The 18,101-nt window shown below is 47.5% G+C and overlaps 1 protein-coding gene across 2 annotated transcripts in view; it reads right to left on the bottom strand.

The window, feature by feature from the left end:
* The window catches only part of RPS6KA3 (ribosomal protein S6 kinase A3), a 319,536-nt gene that overhangs the window by 164,507 nt on the left and 136,928 nt on the right, over positions 1–18,101 (bottom strand). For both annotated transcript variants that reach the window (XM_082245344.1, XM_082245345.1), the window contains one exon: positions 6,950–7,031. In XM_082245344.1, the coding sequence (XP_082101470.1) occupies positions 6,950–7,031 (82 nt within the window). The remainder of the gene's footprint in view (positions 1–6,949; positions 7,032–18,101) is intronic.

Here is an 18,101-nt window from a genome sequence, read left to right as displayed (position 1 = left end):
CAACTTAGCGAGTTCAGCAGTATCTTTGCAGAGGAATGCTACTGGCTTTTTTTTTTTTTTTTCTTCAGCCTGTATATGTAATTCTGTATGTACTGTAAAATGTATTTTTTATGCCAAGTGTGCATGGACCCAAATGTTTTTTTTTTTTAAAGGTTAGAGTAAAGAAGCTTTAGAATGTCTGTAAAGTTTCTCTAGCGTCTGATCCTGTTGGGAGATTAAACTTTCTATATATTTTTTTCTAGTGAGTATTATCGTATTATCACCAGGACCCTAAAGCCTGGTATGCACAATGTGAATATCGGACGAATGATTGTCCGTTTCTTTTGCATGCCAGTCTAACAAATAGGTTAACTATAGTTATGAAAATTCTCATTAATACAAATTCCTGCAATGATGCAATGTACTGTATTGTAATGAATTTTCATTTCATAGCATGGCCCCTTACCAAGTGATCACCTGTCAGCCAATGACAGCTGATCACATGATGTAAAATGTAGCCGGAGATCAGCTTTTTTTAACTGTTAGCGTGAGGAAGAAAAAAAAAAACCCGGCTGCTGGGACATCGGTTCCGAAGAGAAGATAATCTGTGCCCCAGTGCCACCTAGCAATGCCCACTAGCGCCACCTACCAGTGCAGGTCAGTGCCACCTATTGCCCACCAGTGCCATCTATCAGTGCCCCATCAGTGCCCCATCAGTGCTGAATTAGTGTCACCTACTAGTGCCCATGAGTGCCACCTATTAGTGCCCATTGGTGTAGCCTTATTGGTGCCACCCCATCAATGGAGAAAAATTACCTGTTCGCAAAATTTTATAAACAAACTATGATAGCTTTTTTCAAAATTTTTGGTCTTTTTTGTTTGTTCAGCAAAAAAAAAAAAAAAACCCAGTAGTGATTAAAAACCACTAAAAGAAAACGATTTGTTTGAGAAAAATGATAAAAATTTGATTTGGGTACAGTGCTGCATGACTGTGCAATTGTCATTCAAAGCGCGACAAGGCTGAAAGCTGAAAATTGGCCTTGGCAGAAAGGGGGTTAAAGTGCCCAGTAGGCAAGTGGTTAAGAAAAAAAGTTTTAGCTATACATTTTATAACAAGAGCAAATTCTAGAATCTATGAAAACAGAGTACACAAAATATATTATGGTCATCTGGCAGGACTACCTCATGGGAAAGGTAATTTTCCATGTGTAAAGCTGTTTGTGCCTAGGATTAGAAGATTTCACTTAACACCTGGACTGAAATGTCCCAATGACGACGCAGACAGCAAATATATATATATATATATATATATATATATATATATATATATATATTTCCTAGTAGGGTGGTTAAAAAATCACTATAATGATCATTGTTATTTCCCCATAATGAAGATTCCCCCCTATTGAGTCACTAATTTGAGCAAACAAAACCGGATATATACTCTAAGTCTTCACTACTCTATGCAAAAACAAAATAAAACATTTAGCTTCATGTCTCTTAAGAAGAGGTCTCCATGAAAAGTAAGTTATCTGTCCATCATTAAAGCCCTCAAGGAACTGTACAGCTAACCCCTGCATGAAGAAAAAGGCAAGGGTCAAAGTATGTTTGCACAGAGTTTTTCTAAGAAGCTACAAGTTTTCTATACAAGGCCAGAATCACACCCCAGGGAGACCATTCACTCAACTGCTGCCAGCAACACCTAAATCAGAGAATGTATAGCTATCTTTCATTTTCAGGATAGAAAAAGTTCAATACTAGAAACCATATCATAATATCCCAACACCTTCATGCACAATGGCCATATGCCAAGGGTAACTAGCTGCTTACATATGTTCGAAAGAAATAAACTTGATGAAACGAACATCTGACATTTTCAAAACCTTAGGAAATGAGGGCTTGAGTATACAATGATGCAAAACCTCACCATGTTTAAAAGCTTTGAATATTAGGGGTGAACTCTACCAAAAAATATGAACCAATCAAAACGGCTGTTTGTAGACTGGTTTAGCCTGGATTTATTGCAGATACACGGTCTACTTTTCAGGCAGAATTGAGCCCCCCCCCTCCCCCTCCCCCCCACTCAATATAGAGGGGCGGTTGCTGCGTCTGTCAATGAACTTCAGGAAAAAGGCTAAAACTTTAGCCAACCAGTGAACATGAAGCTCAACCTGGAATAACTGGAGCTTGCCTAGAACAAACACCCTCAGAGACTAAAGTCTCTTTTAAACAGCAGCCTGCAAAACCTTGAGGCCAAAAAGAAGCATCCGGGAATGCCAACACATCTACTTTATAGAATTTTGTGAACGTGTGCACAGACGACCAAGTTGTCGCCTTGCAAACTTGTATCACTGACGCCTGATGGTGAAAAGCCAAAGAAACACTCTGCGCCCTAGTAGAATGTGCCTTCACAGGGAAAGGTGGAACCTGACCCTTTAGTGAATAAGCCTATACCACCGTCTGCCTGATCCACCCATATATGTTCGCAGCAGATGTAGACAATCCCTTAAGCAGAAACGACTGATTAGGTCGAAGTACCACTATCTCTGTGGACCACCAGATAAAGTGAACGGCAGGATAGCGCCGCCAATTCAGATACTCTGCGAGCAGAGGTAATAGCCACCAAAAAGGCTACCTTCTGTAAAAAATGTAAGCAGAGGAATCTCCCTAATGTTATTAAAGGGAGGTTTCTGAAGAACAAACAGTACCCAAGGCCAACCGCTGTTCAACCCCTCTTTGAAGAAAGGCCACAATCCTAGCCACCGAAAAAAAGCGAGGATGCCCCTTCAGCGAGTCACACCACGAGATGCACGATTTCCATGTACGATGATAGATCTTCCTGGAGGTAGATTTTCCAGCCTTCAACAGTGTAGGAATCACTGAGTCAGACAGACCCCTGTCCAACAACTGGCTTTTAACAGCCACGCCATTAAAGCCAGCGACTGTAAAGCAGGATGGAAGATCGGCCCTTGAGACAGCAGATCTTCCCTGAGAGGAAGTCTTCAAGGAGCCTTGGCGACCAACATTACCAGATCTGTGTACCAAGACCGGTGAGGCCAGTCTGGGGCCACCAGAATCCCTTTTACCTCTGTTCTGCGCAGATACCTCGGCAGGCGCTTCAGTGGAGGGAACGCATAAATCAGCCGATACTGACCCCAAGGAGCCACCAGAGACCAGAGACCTGGCTACAGCCTCTGTATCTTCTTGTTGAGTCGAGAGGCTAACAGGTCCACGCCGGATGTCCCCCACCGGACACATAGCAGGTGAAAAACCTCCGAATGCAGGGACCATAACACCTGACGACTCTGGTAATCGGCCTGCCAGTTCTCCATTCCTGGGATATGCACGGCGGAAAGGGCTGGAACAAAATTTTCTGCCCATTTCAGGATCTCTGCCACCTCCCAGGCCGCCAGGACACTCTTGGTGCCCCCTTGATTGACGTAAGCCACGGCCATGGCATTGTCCTATTGAAGACGAACTGGACAACCCTGCAGACGGTTCGTCCAGTGACTCCAGGCAAAATTCTATCACTCTGAATTCCAGAATATTGATCGTGGAGGAGTCCAGACTGTCGATCAAGGACCCCTGGAGACACAGGCTTCCCAAGCACTCCTCCCCAGCTGGACAGGCTGGCATCCGTGGTTACCACGGTCCAATACAATGGAAGGAAGGATTTGCCCTGACGTTGGGCCAAAGAGCGAAGCCACCACAGAAGAGCACTCCTTGTGCTGTGACTTTTTGGATCTTTGTTCCACTTGACAAGAATTTCCCTTTGTAAGGGTCTCATTGGAACTGAGCAAACCGAACCGCCTCCAAGGTTGACACCATCAGACCTAAGGCTTGTATGCAAGTCCGCAGAGAGGACAGGTTACTGGAGAATAGCAGGCAAATCGCATTCTGCAACTTTTGCAGCTCTCACGGGGGAAGAAAGACCCTCACCGAAGTGGAGTCCAGAGTCAGACCCAGATAACCCAGCTTTGAAGATGGGATCAGATTTTTTTGAAATTATGTTCCAACCAAACTCTTGCAGAGTCCGTACCAGTGATTGACAAGTCGCCCAACCGGACTGAATGCGAGTTTGCTCTTAAGCAATCTCCTGCTGTAACAGTAATGCCAATACCAGAGCCAACACGTTGGTGAAGACCCTGGTTGCGGAGGCTAGCCTGTGTGCTGAAAAGTAAGGGCCCTATTACGCGGTGACTTGCCCTTAGCGGATTCCAACAAAGAACCAAATAGGCGGCCCCCGGAAAGGGGAGATCTGTAGAGCATTTTTAGAAGCCTGATCCGCAGACTAGCTTTTTAGCCACATCATGTGTGGTTACTATTATTGTGTTTAGAATGCCGCCACTGACGCGTGACCATTTTGTTACAGTAGGCGGGAAAAGGAAGTACCTTTGCTGCCTTTAGTGGATCTGCAGGCCCCGAGAGGACCGGCGCCGCCCATGTTAAAATTTTCTGCACCAATACAATCAGTGCATCCACCAGCGTCCTTGTATGCGCATGTGCAGTAAAAAAGGAATCCTCCTCACTGCAGAGCACCCCAAGTGCGTGGACGCAGACCCAATAGAGTGGCTATATGCCAAGCTCACCTTGAGAGCATAACAAGCAGGGGAGGTCCCCGGCCGCAGTCCTGCAAGGAGACGCCGGCTAAAGATCATAAATAACATAAGAGGACATAGCCCCCTATAAAGGGGAAGAGGGGCCCAGACGTGACGCAGACGCGCAGGCAGAGTACCCCCACACAACAATGTCCCCACGACGCCCCCAGGTTCAAAGGGGAGGGGGGGCGCAAGATAGTCCATATGTCCACCCCCCTGAGCCTGCTGCTCTATCACCCTAGTCAGCAGCTCAAACTGCCTGGTCAGCAGCTCGGTCAGCCAGCTTCGATTAGGCCCCAAAGCTGCGGCCTAAATTTGGGGCCCGATCCGGTCGCGGGTCAGCCGTTAGCTCTATCAGCAGTTCGGACAGCTTGATTAGGAGCTCGGACAGCCCGGTCAGTCAACTCAGAAAGCCAGCTCCGTCAGCTGCTGCCTTAATGTTCGGCCTGATCTGGCCGTCGACATCCGCTGGTCAGCTCAGTGAGGCACTTCAGACAGCTTGACATGGTACTCGACAGCTGCGAGTAGGCCGCAACCCGCTGCCTCAATTTTCGGCCCGATACAGCCACGTGAGGCGCAGACTCGTAGATGAAGAAACATTTGCTCCCCCTCAAGTCTATAACCGCTGCAGGGAGCCCAAAAGACATCCCTGCCCCAGTCACTAATCCTCAGGGGGCCAGGAACTTCCTCAAAGACCCCGTGTGTGTGATCAGGACAGCCTGGTCAGCAACAAACGCATCCACCCCCCTTACTGGAGCAAGTGGCAAAGCCAGCTCCTACCTAACACCGGAAGGGGGGGGGATGTTGGTTGGGGCCAAAAGACCACCGTGGCTGTTAGAGGGGCTGGGGGAATGGAAGAGAACCCGTGGGTCCGACCATCCCAAGGAGGGGCCCCAGTTTACCCTGAGACCGCAAGAGCTATGAGGGGATACTACTCACCAAACCAAAGACATTGGGTGGGCACCACTCTGGACAGACTACCTCTCCACTCAAGGTGGGGATGCTGACGGCCAAGGGGTACGCTGTGTCTCAGGCCAGACCAGGTCATGTGCGTCCCGGCGAGGTGTTTCACTTGTGGGCCAGCCCCCGTCCATTGGGGCTCTGTCGTGGTGAGGCCTAGTGCTGGGCTATAACCTGCACATGCTCGCTGGCCGGGCGACCTTAAGGATCTAGCATATCCAGTTCGAAACCCAGGCTGGCTGTTGATTTCAATTCTCTTAGGAACATAACTAAAAAATTTAAATTTTTAACAAAGGTTCCCTTTAGAAAAAAAAAAAAAAAGCTAAGACCGAAGTCCCAGCTGGGAACTAGGTCCTACTCCTAAACTAGGCAGAAACAAAATGAAGCCTATAGCAGAGTGTGTGGGTGTATGCCTGCAGGGATGGCCCCATAGGTGTGGTAAAGCGTTTTCCTGCCTAGTGTTCTACTCCTGTAAGGGGCAGCATAACCCAATGGTCAAGAATTATACGGTGCTGCATCTGTAAATGAACGATAGAGAAATTTGCATTTATTTTTTTTCTTAAAAGCCTGCAGAGCATTGCATCCACGATCAGCAGATCGCAGGTGCAAAGTCCAGGTGCTTCAGACTCTCAGGATAGCTGTCTGCCTGTACCTCTCATACGGACAGGAAGGTTCTTGAGAGTAGGAAGATCAATAGACACTCACCAGCACCCTTGTAGTTCACTGAGAACTGAAAGCCACCAGCCGCAATGTAAAACAATGAATGAATGATGCGGCCATGTGGGCAGAGTCCTGCACAGCTAGGGTTTTTTTTTTTCAAATTGTGACAGTGGGTGTGGGCATGAGATCCTCTACCCGCTGTCACAGAGGAAGGAGAAGGTGCAGATGCTGGAACAGGTTACATGTTCCACCCTAAAAAACTGGTGGAACACGTAGCATGTTCCAAAAGTGAAGTAGTCCTTTGACACTATTCTTCCATACAAGAACTTAATATATGACTATAGGGGATACCCTGCCAAATTTTCAAATATATGGGCTTAATGGATGACTCAGGTGAGAATGGTGCAGGATCCTTGGACAGATGAGTGTCTGTTTATTAAAATTCAACAACTACAGTTTTTGTAACTGCTGACTTATTAAAACCAAAAACAAAATTATGACTAAGGCTTTGGATGAAACTTGCTAGCATTCTGCTGGGTTTCTTTAGATGTCCCAGATCCCGCAACTTTTCCTAAATAAATTGTTAAGGACTTATCAGACTCAAATTTGCTCTTTGAAACGGTATGACACATTGTATGCAGTATTTATTACCGATTGCTTTATTATTACCGGTATAGGTAATCCCACACAAATATTGTAAGACCAGATAGAAAAGATTTTAGGAATAAACAAAATTAAGATAAGTGATTTACCTTTAAGTGTGGCTTTCTTTAATACTTTCATTGCATATAGCTGACCAGCATCGGTTCCTGAGATTTTTCGCACCAAAAAGACCTGTGTAAGCAGATGATACTGTGGTTATTAAAAGTAAACAGAGCAAAGCAAAGAATCATACCCTGATATTACATTATACGCGCTAGAAGCCTCCAAGGAGCAAAAGAACAGAAGTTATGTGTATTTTATCTAATGAATCATAGAACTTTCCCAGGAAAGCAATTTATTTTATTCACATTCCCCCAGCAGGAATGCAAACAAGGGCATACCTCGCTAGCTACACAACCCATTTTTTAGTATAACAGCCTGTATAGGTCAGTGAATGGCCAATGGTTTTAAATGTACATGATCTGCCTTTTCCCATAACTTGGAGATATACATTCTATGATCAAATGTCAAAAATAAGATTTTGACTAACCATAAAATCCATTTCTCTGATGTTCATTGACGGACACAGCTTCAGATCTTCATAACAGTTGGGTTATACTGCCCCCCTTCAGGAGTAGGACTAGAAAGGAAAAAAGGGACTACGCCCATGGGCAGTCCCAGGAGGGGTCAACTCCCTCCCTGCGCTATAGGCACTCAGTTTAGTTACAGGCAGTGTCAGAAGAATTACAACTCCACAGAGGGGTGGGTGCGGTGTCCTTCAATGAACATAAAAAAAAATGGATTTTACGGTAAGTCAAAAATCCCATTTTCTCTTTCGTTCCTTGAAGGACACAGCTTCAAATCTTCATAATTATTGGGATGTCCCAAAACAGTCTTGAACATGAGAGGTAAGAACAGGAAAACAATTCCCAAAATTCCCAAGGCTAAAAAGTAGCCAACCATGCAAAGAGCTCAAAACAACTGGAGCCCACCTGAAAAAAATCAATACACCTTCGAAGAGGATCAGGTCCCCTCAACAGACAGCCTGAAAAACCTTGCAGCCAAAAGAAGCATCCACAGATGCCAACACATCCACTTTATAAAACTTTGTGAAAGTGTGCACAGACGACCAAGTAGCCATCTTGAAAACCTGCGTCACTGACAATGACAGAAAGCCCAGGAGGCACTAAGCGCCCCAGTAGAGTGCACCTAAACAGGGAAAGGAGGAACCGAACCCTTGATGGAATAGGCCTAAATCACTGTCTGATCCATCTGGAATTGGTCCTTTCCAAGGCCCATTCGTGAGCACAAAGAATCTGACTTCCTGAAAGACTCTGTAGCTGCCAGGTACACCCTAATTGCCCGGACCACATCTAAGGCATGCAAGGCAATTTCCTTTGGATGTTTAGGCCTGGGACACAGTGAAGGCAACATGTCTTCATTCAAATGAAAATCAGAGACAACCTTTGGAAGGAACGACGGACATGGGAGAAGAACCAACTTATCTCTGAATTACCAGGTAAGGTGAACGACCGGAAAATGCTGGCAGTTCCGACATCCTGCGCGCAGAGCTGATGGGTATCAAAAAGGCCACCTTCTGGGACAGCTTAAGCAGGGGAATCTCCCCAAGATTCTCAAAGGGAGGCTTCTGGAGGAGCGAAAGCACCAAATTAAGGTCCCAATGCAGCAACTGAGCCCGCACTGGAGAAAGCAAATGTCGGACACCCTAAAGAAAGGTACGCACCAGGGACTGTGTGGCCAAAGGTCATTGGAAGACGACCGCCAAGGCCGACACCTGGCCCTTGATGGTACTCAAGGCAAATTTCTGTTCAACCCCCCCCCCCCCCCGTTGAAGGAAGGTCAAGATCCGAGCCGAAAAGGAGCGAGGATGAACTGTAAGAGACTCACACTATGCAATGTCTTCCACGTACGATGGTAAATCTTCCTAGAAGTAGATTTTCTAGCTTTTAACAGTGTAGGAATCACCGACTCAGATAATCCTTGATCCTTCAACACCTGGCATTCAACAGTCAAGCAGTCAAAACCAGAATGGAAGATCGGTCCCTGGAACAGCAGATCCTCCCTGAGAGGAAGCTTCCAAGGAACGTCAGCGACCAGCCACACCAGATCGACGTACCAAGCCCGGCGAGGCCAGTCTAGAGCCACTAAGAAAACCGAAATCCCTTCTGCCTCAATCCTACGTAGAAGTCTTGGCAGAAAAGGGAAGACGTAAATCAGACAATACTGACCCCTACGGGGTCACCAGCGCATCTGTGGCGCCCGCCAGAGGATCCCTTGACCGAGCCACAAACCTCTGCACCATCCTGTTGAGCTGAGAAACCAACAAATCCACCTTAGGGATGCCCCACCGGAGACCCAACCGATGAAACCCCTCCGGATGAAGGTACCACTCTCCTTGGCCTGCCAACTGAGGTAATCTGCCTGCCAGTGTTCAACCCCAGAAATGTGTACGGCGGAGAGGACTGGAACTAACCATTCTGCCCACCTTGGAATGCCGGCTACCTCCAGAGCTGCCATGACACTTCTTGTGCCCCCTTGGTGATCGACATAAGCCACGGCCATAGCATTGTCTGATTGAAAGCGCACTTGACAACCCTGAAGACAATCTGTCCAATGGTCCAGGCACAGTCTGATCACTCGGAGTGACAAGACATTGATCGGTAGTCAGACTCTTCCAGAGTCCAGATCCCTTTGGCAGAATGCTTGCCGAGGATGCCTCTCCAGCCGGACAGGCTGGCATCCGTGGTGACCACTGTCCAATGCAAGGGGAAGGAAAGATTTGCCCAGCCGAAGCACCGGAGAATGAAGCCACCATATAAGGGACATATAAGGGACTCCTTCGTTCCCCTACTCAGCCTGATCTGATTGTCCAGAGACTGCTGAGTCTTGTCCAGTGTGGTCAGAATCTCCCTTTGCAGGGACCTCGTATAGAACTGTGCAAAGGAACCACCTCAAAAGGTAGACACCATCAGGCCCAGCACCCGCATGAAAGTCCAGAGGGTTGACCATCTGTTGGACAGCAGGAGATGAATTGCAGCCTGCAATTTCTGGAGTTTGTCCAGAGGAAGGAGCACTCTGGCTAAGGCAGAGTCCAGATAGTCCAGCGTTGTGGACGGAACCAGGGTAAAATTCAGAAAATTCAGTATCCAGCCGAATTCCCGCAGAGTTCGTATGGTGATCTGTAGGTTTTCCACCAGAGCAAAAGGAGACTCCGCTCACAGAAGGCGATTGTCCAAGTGGCCCAGTACCACAACCCCCGGTTGGCGTAGCAAAGCTAGCACCGGGGCTAACACTTTTGTGAAGACCCGAGGAGCAGAGGCAAGACCAAAAGGTAACGTCACAAACTGATAATGCTCCTTTCCTACGCCAAAGCGGAGGAAGCGCCGGTGACTGGCACATATTGGAATGTGAAGGTGGTAAGCATCCTTAATGTCGATAGAGGGAAGGAAATTTCCCTGACGCAGGCATGCCACCACTGTGCGAACCAGCTCCATTCTGAACTTCTGCACCTGCACACAGCAGTTCAGCGCCTTGAGCTCCAGGATTGAATGCACTCTGACTTCCTTCCTGGGAACTGTAAAAAGGTTTGAGTAGAAACCCTGAAAACGTTCCGAAGTCGGAACCGGGAAAATCACCCCTTGATCTAATGAGTCTTGTACTGCCCCAAACAGACACTGAAAGTGGTCCGGGGACAGGCGCAAGTTGGAAGGAAAGAACCTTGCCGGGGGACAATAGCGAAACTTGATTTTGCAGCCGGACCAAATTACTTAATAGACCCACTTGTCTTGCACCAGGGAAGTCCACAGGGTCCGAAAACCAGCAAAGATGTCCACCCACCCCTAATACGGTGAGAGCGCATCTTCATGCTGAAGGAGTCTTGTCCACGGGTCTGGAGAAGCTCGCTCTCGGCTTGTCACACCAGGTTCGTTTGGATCCTCCAGAGGAGGCCCTGAAAAGCTTTGAGCCCTTTTCAGTCAACCCTGAGGAATGAAAAAACATTTGAGCCGAAAAGGAAGGCCCACTTCTACAACGAGTTTCCTTACCCTTAGTAGCCTGCAGAAGAAAGGTACTCTTCCCTCCTGTGAGGCCTTCTTTGATGTCATCCAGGGTAGCTCCAAACAGGCAATCTCCTTGAAAGGGACGATCAGTCAAGACCCATTTAGAAGTCTGGTCCGCAGACCAGCATTTGAGCCAAAAGACAGAGCCGAGCCCACTAGTGGAGCCGCAGCCAAAGAGGCATCACAGATAAACCGCAGCCCCTGGTCCATCTGGTCTGCCAGATCAGCAAAGGCGGGGTGATCTCTCTCTAGGTCACAACCTAAAAGCTTAGCCCACTCGGTCAGAGTTTGCGACACCAGGACAATGGTGAATACCGGCCTTGGTACCGAACCAGCTAGAGTGTACATATTGCGGGCCACAGCCTCCGCCTTCCTGTCAGCCAGATCCTTAAAGGCAGAGGACTCTTCAACCAGAATCATGGTTGCCTTGTTCAATCTGGAAACCGGAGGGTCCACCACCGTTGGAACAGTCCACTTTTTAAGAAGGGACCCCTCATAGGAGGAGCCTAGTTAAGCGTTTAGGGACCCCCACGGGGACGATTTGGTTGTCCCCAGTCTTTAGCGACAATTCTGTCAAATTAGGTGGGTAAGGTAAACCCTTCTGACGCTCTGGACGGCTTGTATGTGCCAAAGGGAACCTGCGCCTCCGTCGCTGCTGCATCCTCCACCTTCAAGGTCTCTCGCAATCAGTGCTTCCACCAGTGCTTTTTTCGAGCGCAGTTGCAGACATGGAGGAATTATTCTCACTACAAGGATTCCGGGCGTGTGGTTGCAGACCCAGCAGGGTAACCCACGTCCGCGGTTACTGAATAAGATTCAGAATCTGAGACAGGTGAGGCAGGGGGCCCTTTTTGCTAGTCCGTCGCCTAAAGACCACCTCCACAAGGGACAGAAAGAACTCCAGGACTGCCATCAGTGCTTCGATGGATGGTTGGGACCCGGAGGGCCCCACAGCCTCAGAGAGGGGATCAGGTGGGGAGATGTGTTTCAAAGACTCCATGAGTCACCAGGGGAACCCCACAAAACAGGTGTAAAACACTGCAAAGGACAACACCCCCACCACCCTGGCAGCACCACAAGGCTTACAGGGACCCAGGAGGGAACCCAGGCCTCAAGGACACACCCAGGCAGAACGGGGTGGCCCTGGCAGGTGCTCCCACCCGGTACAACCCCCCCTGCACAGTTGATCGACCGGTCGCCAGCGGCGCACCCCCCCCTCCCCCATCACGAGCATAGAGCCTTGCCCCCACCCTAGGAGGTGGACCAGGCCACCCAAACAACCCTAACCTATGTAGGGGGGTAGAATGGGGGACAAATGACAAGGGGGGGGGGTTCCTGACGGAAGGAGGGGAACCAGGGGGTCTGCCCGTCCCGAGGAGGGGCCCACATCCACCCCTAAACCCTTCGGGAGGAGAGGGGGGAACAGCTACTCACCATATCAGTTGAGCACCGCTCCAGACAGAATCCCCCACCATCGAAATGGGGGGGGGGGCTATTGGCCAGAAGGAACTCTGGGACTCTGTGGGGCTAGGTCGCAGCCGACCTAGTGCAGAGCTGAGGTCTGCGCGCGCTCGCAGGCCAGACTGGGGTGACCACTGGATCTAAATTATCTACCCTGTTGCCAAGTCTGGCAGTGGATTGTAGATCCCACAGGAAAAATCCAGAGAAAAAAATTTCTAGCTAAAAAGAAAAATTTACCAGGACCAAATTTACCAGTGCCTGTAGCAGAGAGTGAGACTACCCTACTGGGACTGCCCATGGGCGTAGCCAGACCTTTTCTGCCTAGTGTCCTACTCCTGTAGGGGACAGTATAATCCAACTGTTATGAAGATCTGCAGTTGGTTTTGCCTCAGCCAATCAGTAAAGAGTCCCAGATGGCCAATAGACTTGTGGACATCGCCGGACAGAGATGGTGCTCAGGTATTAAGGGGTGCTAGGGCAGCTGCTAAAGCCAGAAGGTTTATCTTAAGCAAAGAATGCATTCAGATAAAAAACCTTCTGACTTTACAACTCCTTTAAATACCATATATAACATGAATACACATCAATATCATAAAACTTAGACATTATACAGGTAAAAGATACTCAATCTTTTGCTGAAAAAAATCCATGTACAATTTTACAGGATCCTTCATAAAGTCCTAAGTGAGAGAATCTTTATAAACCTCATGTGATTACATCTTCTTAGTCAATTCACACTACAGTAATCAATTCCGATATAGTAACGAGTTTCTTTGCATAATGTCTACTGTGTTGGTGTGCCATTTGCAATGAATGGCATGGCAGTCACATTGCAGTACAGTGTTCATTTTACAACGCTTTCAACACAAATGTAAATAGGCCCTAACTGTAAGTTAAGGTTTAATGTTAAAATTAGGCAAAGTTCTTCCCTTGCTTTCGCATCTCAAAGAACATTTCAACCCTCACGTAATATTTTACTTTGGCTTTTGTTTACTTAAATCGATGGGTTTACTTCCTCTTTTAAAGTTTCAGAAAACATTTACATTCCCGGTTAACTGTCACATTGGTTGTGTTCTCAACCAAACTGTCAAACAATCCAATGGCTGGTGTCATAACTGATCACATGTGCAGCATCATGCCAGTTGAAGATGGCTGCTTTCTTGGCTAAAAAATAGGAGGGGTTTACTTCCACTTTAAAACTTAGTGATTTTAAAGCATTTTTTTTTTTTTTTAACATACATGTTATACTTAGAATGCATGAAGGTAAAACAACCTTGTGTCTTTACAACCACTTTAAGTATTACATATATAAAGAATCCCTAGCCAAGAATATATTGGTAGAGCGGGAAAAAGCTTGGAGAAGTACAGCCAAAACATTTTTGGTTGTACGTCTCCAATCGATCACAGGAGTTCAGTTCTTTCTGAACTCCTGTAACCAATTTTCTGCAGACAGCAGGCTGTCATTACAAAGCTGGTCCAGACTCTGAAAAGATTCTGACCATATGGTCGGACTTCACCCAGACGCCTGGCCTAGTAGCTCACTCAGCCCCTCAGAGAGCCGCTGAAAACCTGAGCCAGACACTCCCACCCCCTCCACAGCCCAGCATTCCAGTGAGTGCTGGAGCGGAAGAGCAGAGAGCTGGTGGCTACCAGTGACCAGCTCTCTGCAGCCTGAAGACCGAGAATCATGGGATCTCCACTGATCAGTGGTGTTTGATAACCCAGTTATCAGTCTTAAGAGTATGCTGGGGTATCCCCGTTCACCATGACCCAGGTATCTGGACGCGGTATAATATAAAGACGTTGGGTGACATCGCTGGTGAGGGGGGAATTCTCCAATTTGATACCTTAAAAAATAGGTTTAATCTTCCCAACTCATTTTATTTTTGTTATTTACAGCTTAGGCATGCTTTTCAGGCCCAATTCGATGTAATGGGGTTTCAGGTCCGGGTGGGTGAGATGGAATCTTTTCTTAGAAAAGTTCCTTTTTTAAAACCACTACCCAATATTTACAAACATCTATTCAAGGATGGTCTGGAACACCTCACATGCTGCTGGGCAGCACAGGAGATTGTGTTACCACAATTGGATGGAGATGATTGGAAAGATATATGGGATATTGACTTGTCTAGGCTGGTATCGTCCAGAGACCAACTTATTAAATATAAATTTCTACACAGGATCTATTATACCCCAGTCCCCAAATTGTTGGTGGTGTTCTGCCCCCTATGCAGATTTCCATCACATCTTTTGGGGATGTGTTGAGATTCAGGTCTTTTGGAGGGGCGTAATGGAATGTATAGCTGAGGTGACATTCTATTACAGCCAAGAGTGGAGGTATGCCTTCTGGGATTGGTGGATGGATTCGCCCATAAAAAGGCCACCCGCACTTCTACTGTACTATGCAAGGAAATTAATAATCCTTTCATGGAAAAAATCTAGACCACCCACAGTACAAGCTTGGAAAGAAATTATAAATAGGACACTTCCGTTGTATAAAACTACGTATATAAACAGGGGAACATGAGGTTTGGGGCTGTTGGGTTGATAATATCCTTACAGTATCAGAATGATTGGGCAGATTTTGAAGAGTGGTATGGTGGGGATTTATTGACCCATGGTGGAACAAAGGTATTTCTATATGTACTTTTACAAGTATTTAGACAAATCATTTTTTTTTTCTCCCCCTCTCCTCTTGGGTTGGGTTTTGAATTGGTGAATGTATGTATTGTTTGATACCCTAATGATGTCATCCAGGGTAGCCCCAAACAGGCGATCGCCTTGAAAGGGCAGATCAATGAGCTTTCCTACAGGCTTGGTCTGCGGACCAATTAAGGAACAGCACACGCCTAATCACCACCGCTGAAACAAAGTTTGGACAGCACAGGAGCTGTATCCAAAGCTGCATCACAAAAACTGCAGCTCATGGACCAACTGGTTTGCTAAATCAACATAAGCAGCGGGGACCTGCTCACTCCCCAGGCCCAGACGCAAAAGCTAGGCCCATTCAGTTAGGGTCTGAGACACCAGGGTTGAGGCAAAGACTGGCTGCAATGTCAAAACAGTCCTGGTTAACATGCTGCATGCCACAGCCTCCACTTTCCTGTCAGCTTGGTCCTTAAAGAACAGGGAATCCTCTACTGGGATCATGGTTGCTTTATTCAACCTGAAAACAGGAGGGTCCACCACTGGTGAACTAGTCCACTTTTTTAAAAGTGACTCCTCAAAAGGGTAACATACAGCATAATGTTTGGGGCCCACAAAGGGTAATTTTGGTTGTTCCCATTCCTTACAGTAAAACCTGTCAACATAAGGCACATAAGGAAAAAACCTTTGGAGTACGAGGTGACTAATGCGTACCAAACAGAGCTATGTCTCTGGCTACATCAGCCACATCCTCATTTTTTTTTTTAAAGTTTCATGCACTGCAGTGATAAGTGCATCTACCAGCGCTTTTTAATTCGCTGCTGTGACCATGGAGTAATCATCCTCACTATCAGATGTATCTGGGGGTGTGATATTAAGTCCCCCTGGACATGCCACTTCCTCGGCAGTATCAGGCTCCGAATCAGATGAGACAGACTGAGCAGGGAAAGGCGGGAGGACGATTCCCCCTGGGCCTTTGCCCATACGCCACTTCCACCCGGGACACTAAAGACTGCAAGGCTGCCATCAGTGCAACCATGGGAAGTTGGGCCTCTGAGGGACCTGCCACCTCTATTAGGGGGTCAGTGGGGGAGATGTGACCCTTAGGCTCCATAAGGAGCCTCCATAAGGAAGTACAAAAACGATCTTTTGGCACCACTAAAGGATCCCCTCAAGGCTCAGGTTACCTATAAGCAGAGAGAGAGATAACAGGGCCCCCAAGGACTCACCCTACCGTTCAGAGGAGCACCGAGAATTTCTAACCCAGCATCATAACGGGCGATATCCCTGTTCATATGTCCCAGGCACAGGAAGAGGAAACTGAGGAAGAGCTTTAGCATCCCTACGAGGCTTTGGTCGCCTCCAGCGTCTCCCGGACTAAGGGAAAATGGCCTCGGTGACAGGCTACACAAACATGGTCGCCAACCGGGGACCAGCCAGGACACACGTTAGGGGAGACTCTGCTGCGCACTCTGCACTGGTAGCCATCTGCAATATACCCACACTGCAAATAGTAGGGCCTACACCTAGGGGTCCCCTATACTTGGACACCACCAGACTACCAGGGCAGGACATACACTATCCCAGGACCCTTACAGAGTGGGGAGACCCCAGGGGTCTCTGCTGCATTCTCTGCCCTGGGACCCCCACCAGACTCCAGGTCCAGACAGGAAGGAAAGGGAGTGGGGGAAGCCCAGCTCACTGAGGGATTTAAGGATGGGAGGAGGAAACCTGCAGGAGGGTCCGACCGTCCCTGGAGGTTACCCGTATCCAACCCAAAAAAAACGTCAAAGGGGAGAGAGGGAAGACTTCCCTTCCATGGTGCGGATAATGCTCAGGACAGAATCTTCACCACCAAAGTAGCCAAGGGACCCCTGCGACTCAGACCCAAGCCAGGTCGTATGCGACCCTGCGAGACGTTTAAATTGCGAGCCAGCCTCTGTCCGTGAGGCTATGTCGCGGCCAACCTAGCGCATAGCTGCGGTCTGGTCTGCACACGCTAGCTGGGCTAGGTCCTTACTCCTGACTAGTCAGATTTAAACTGATCACCTAGCAGAGGGGGGTTATAAACCAAGCAGAGGATGGCCCATGGGCGTAGCCAGGTTTTTGTTCGGCCTAATCCTACTCCTGGAGGAGGCAATATGACCTAATAAGTTATAATTTATGGAGCGCTGTGTCCGTCGAACGAAAGAGCTGCTACTAGAGCTGCACGATTGTTAAAAAAATCAGGATCTCGATTCAACCCCACCTCACGATCTAAATTCGGCATTTCCGCGATTCATGTAACAGTGGCAAATATATAAATATGTACACACGCACAATTTATTTATAAGAGACCCTAGAGAATAAAATGGCAGTAGTTGCAATATTTTATGTCACACTGTATTTGCGCAAAGGGTCTTCCAAATGCAGTTTTTATTTATTTTTTAAATAAGACTTTTGTAAGATCTTACCGCAAAATCTCTCTCTGAAGTCTATCAACAGCTCATCATCAGCTGAATGGGTTATGCTGCCCCCTGCAGGAGTAGTCTAGGCAGTAAAAAATGTTTACATGTACATGCCCACAGGGAAGTCCCCGCAGGAACAACACACCCACACTCAGCTTAGCAAACCAGTTTAGTTGCAAGCAGTGAAGGAAAAAAAAAAAAAAAAAAAAAACACCCCCAATTTAGAGGGGCGGGTGCTGCGTCTGTCGATGGACTTCAGAGAAAAAGATTTTACGGTAAGATCTTACAAAAATCGTATTTTCTCTAATGTCCATCGACTGACGCAGCCTCATCTTCATCAACTAAATGGGATGTCCCAAAGCAGTGTAGGCATGAGGGATGGGAAGAACGCAACCAGAAAGTAATGCAAATTCCAAAGGCTAAACTTAGCCAACTGGGTAACATGAAGTTCAACCAAACAACAGAAGCTCACCCAGGTAAAAGACCCCTAAGAGGACAGAACGTACTCTTACGAAACAGCAGCCTGCAAAACCTTGCAGCCAAAAGAGGCATCCGAAGATGCCAACAAATCTACCTTGTAGAATTTAGTGAAAGTATGCACAGACGACCAAGTCGCTGCCTTACAAACT

Source organism: Pelophylax lessonae, assembly GCF_965119305.1.
Source record: "Pelophylax lessonae genome assembly, chromosome: 2".
NCBI lineage: Eukaryota > Metazoa > Chordata > Amphibia > Anura > Ranidae > Pelophylax > Pelophylax lessonae.
This window is presented reverse-complemented; position numbering and strand designations above follow the sequence as displayed.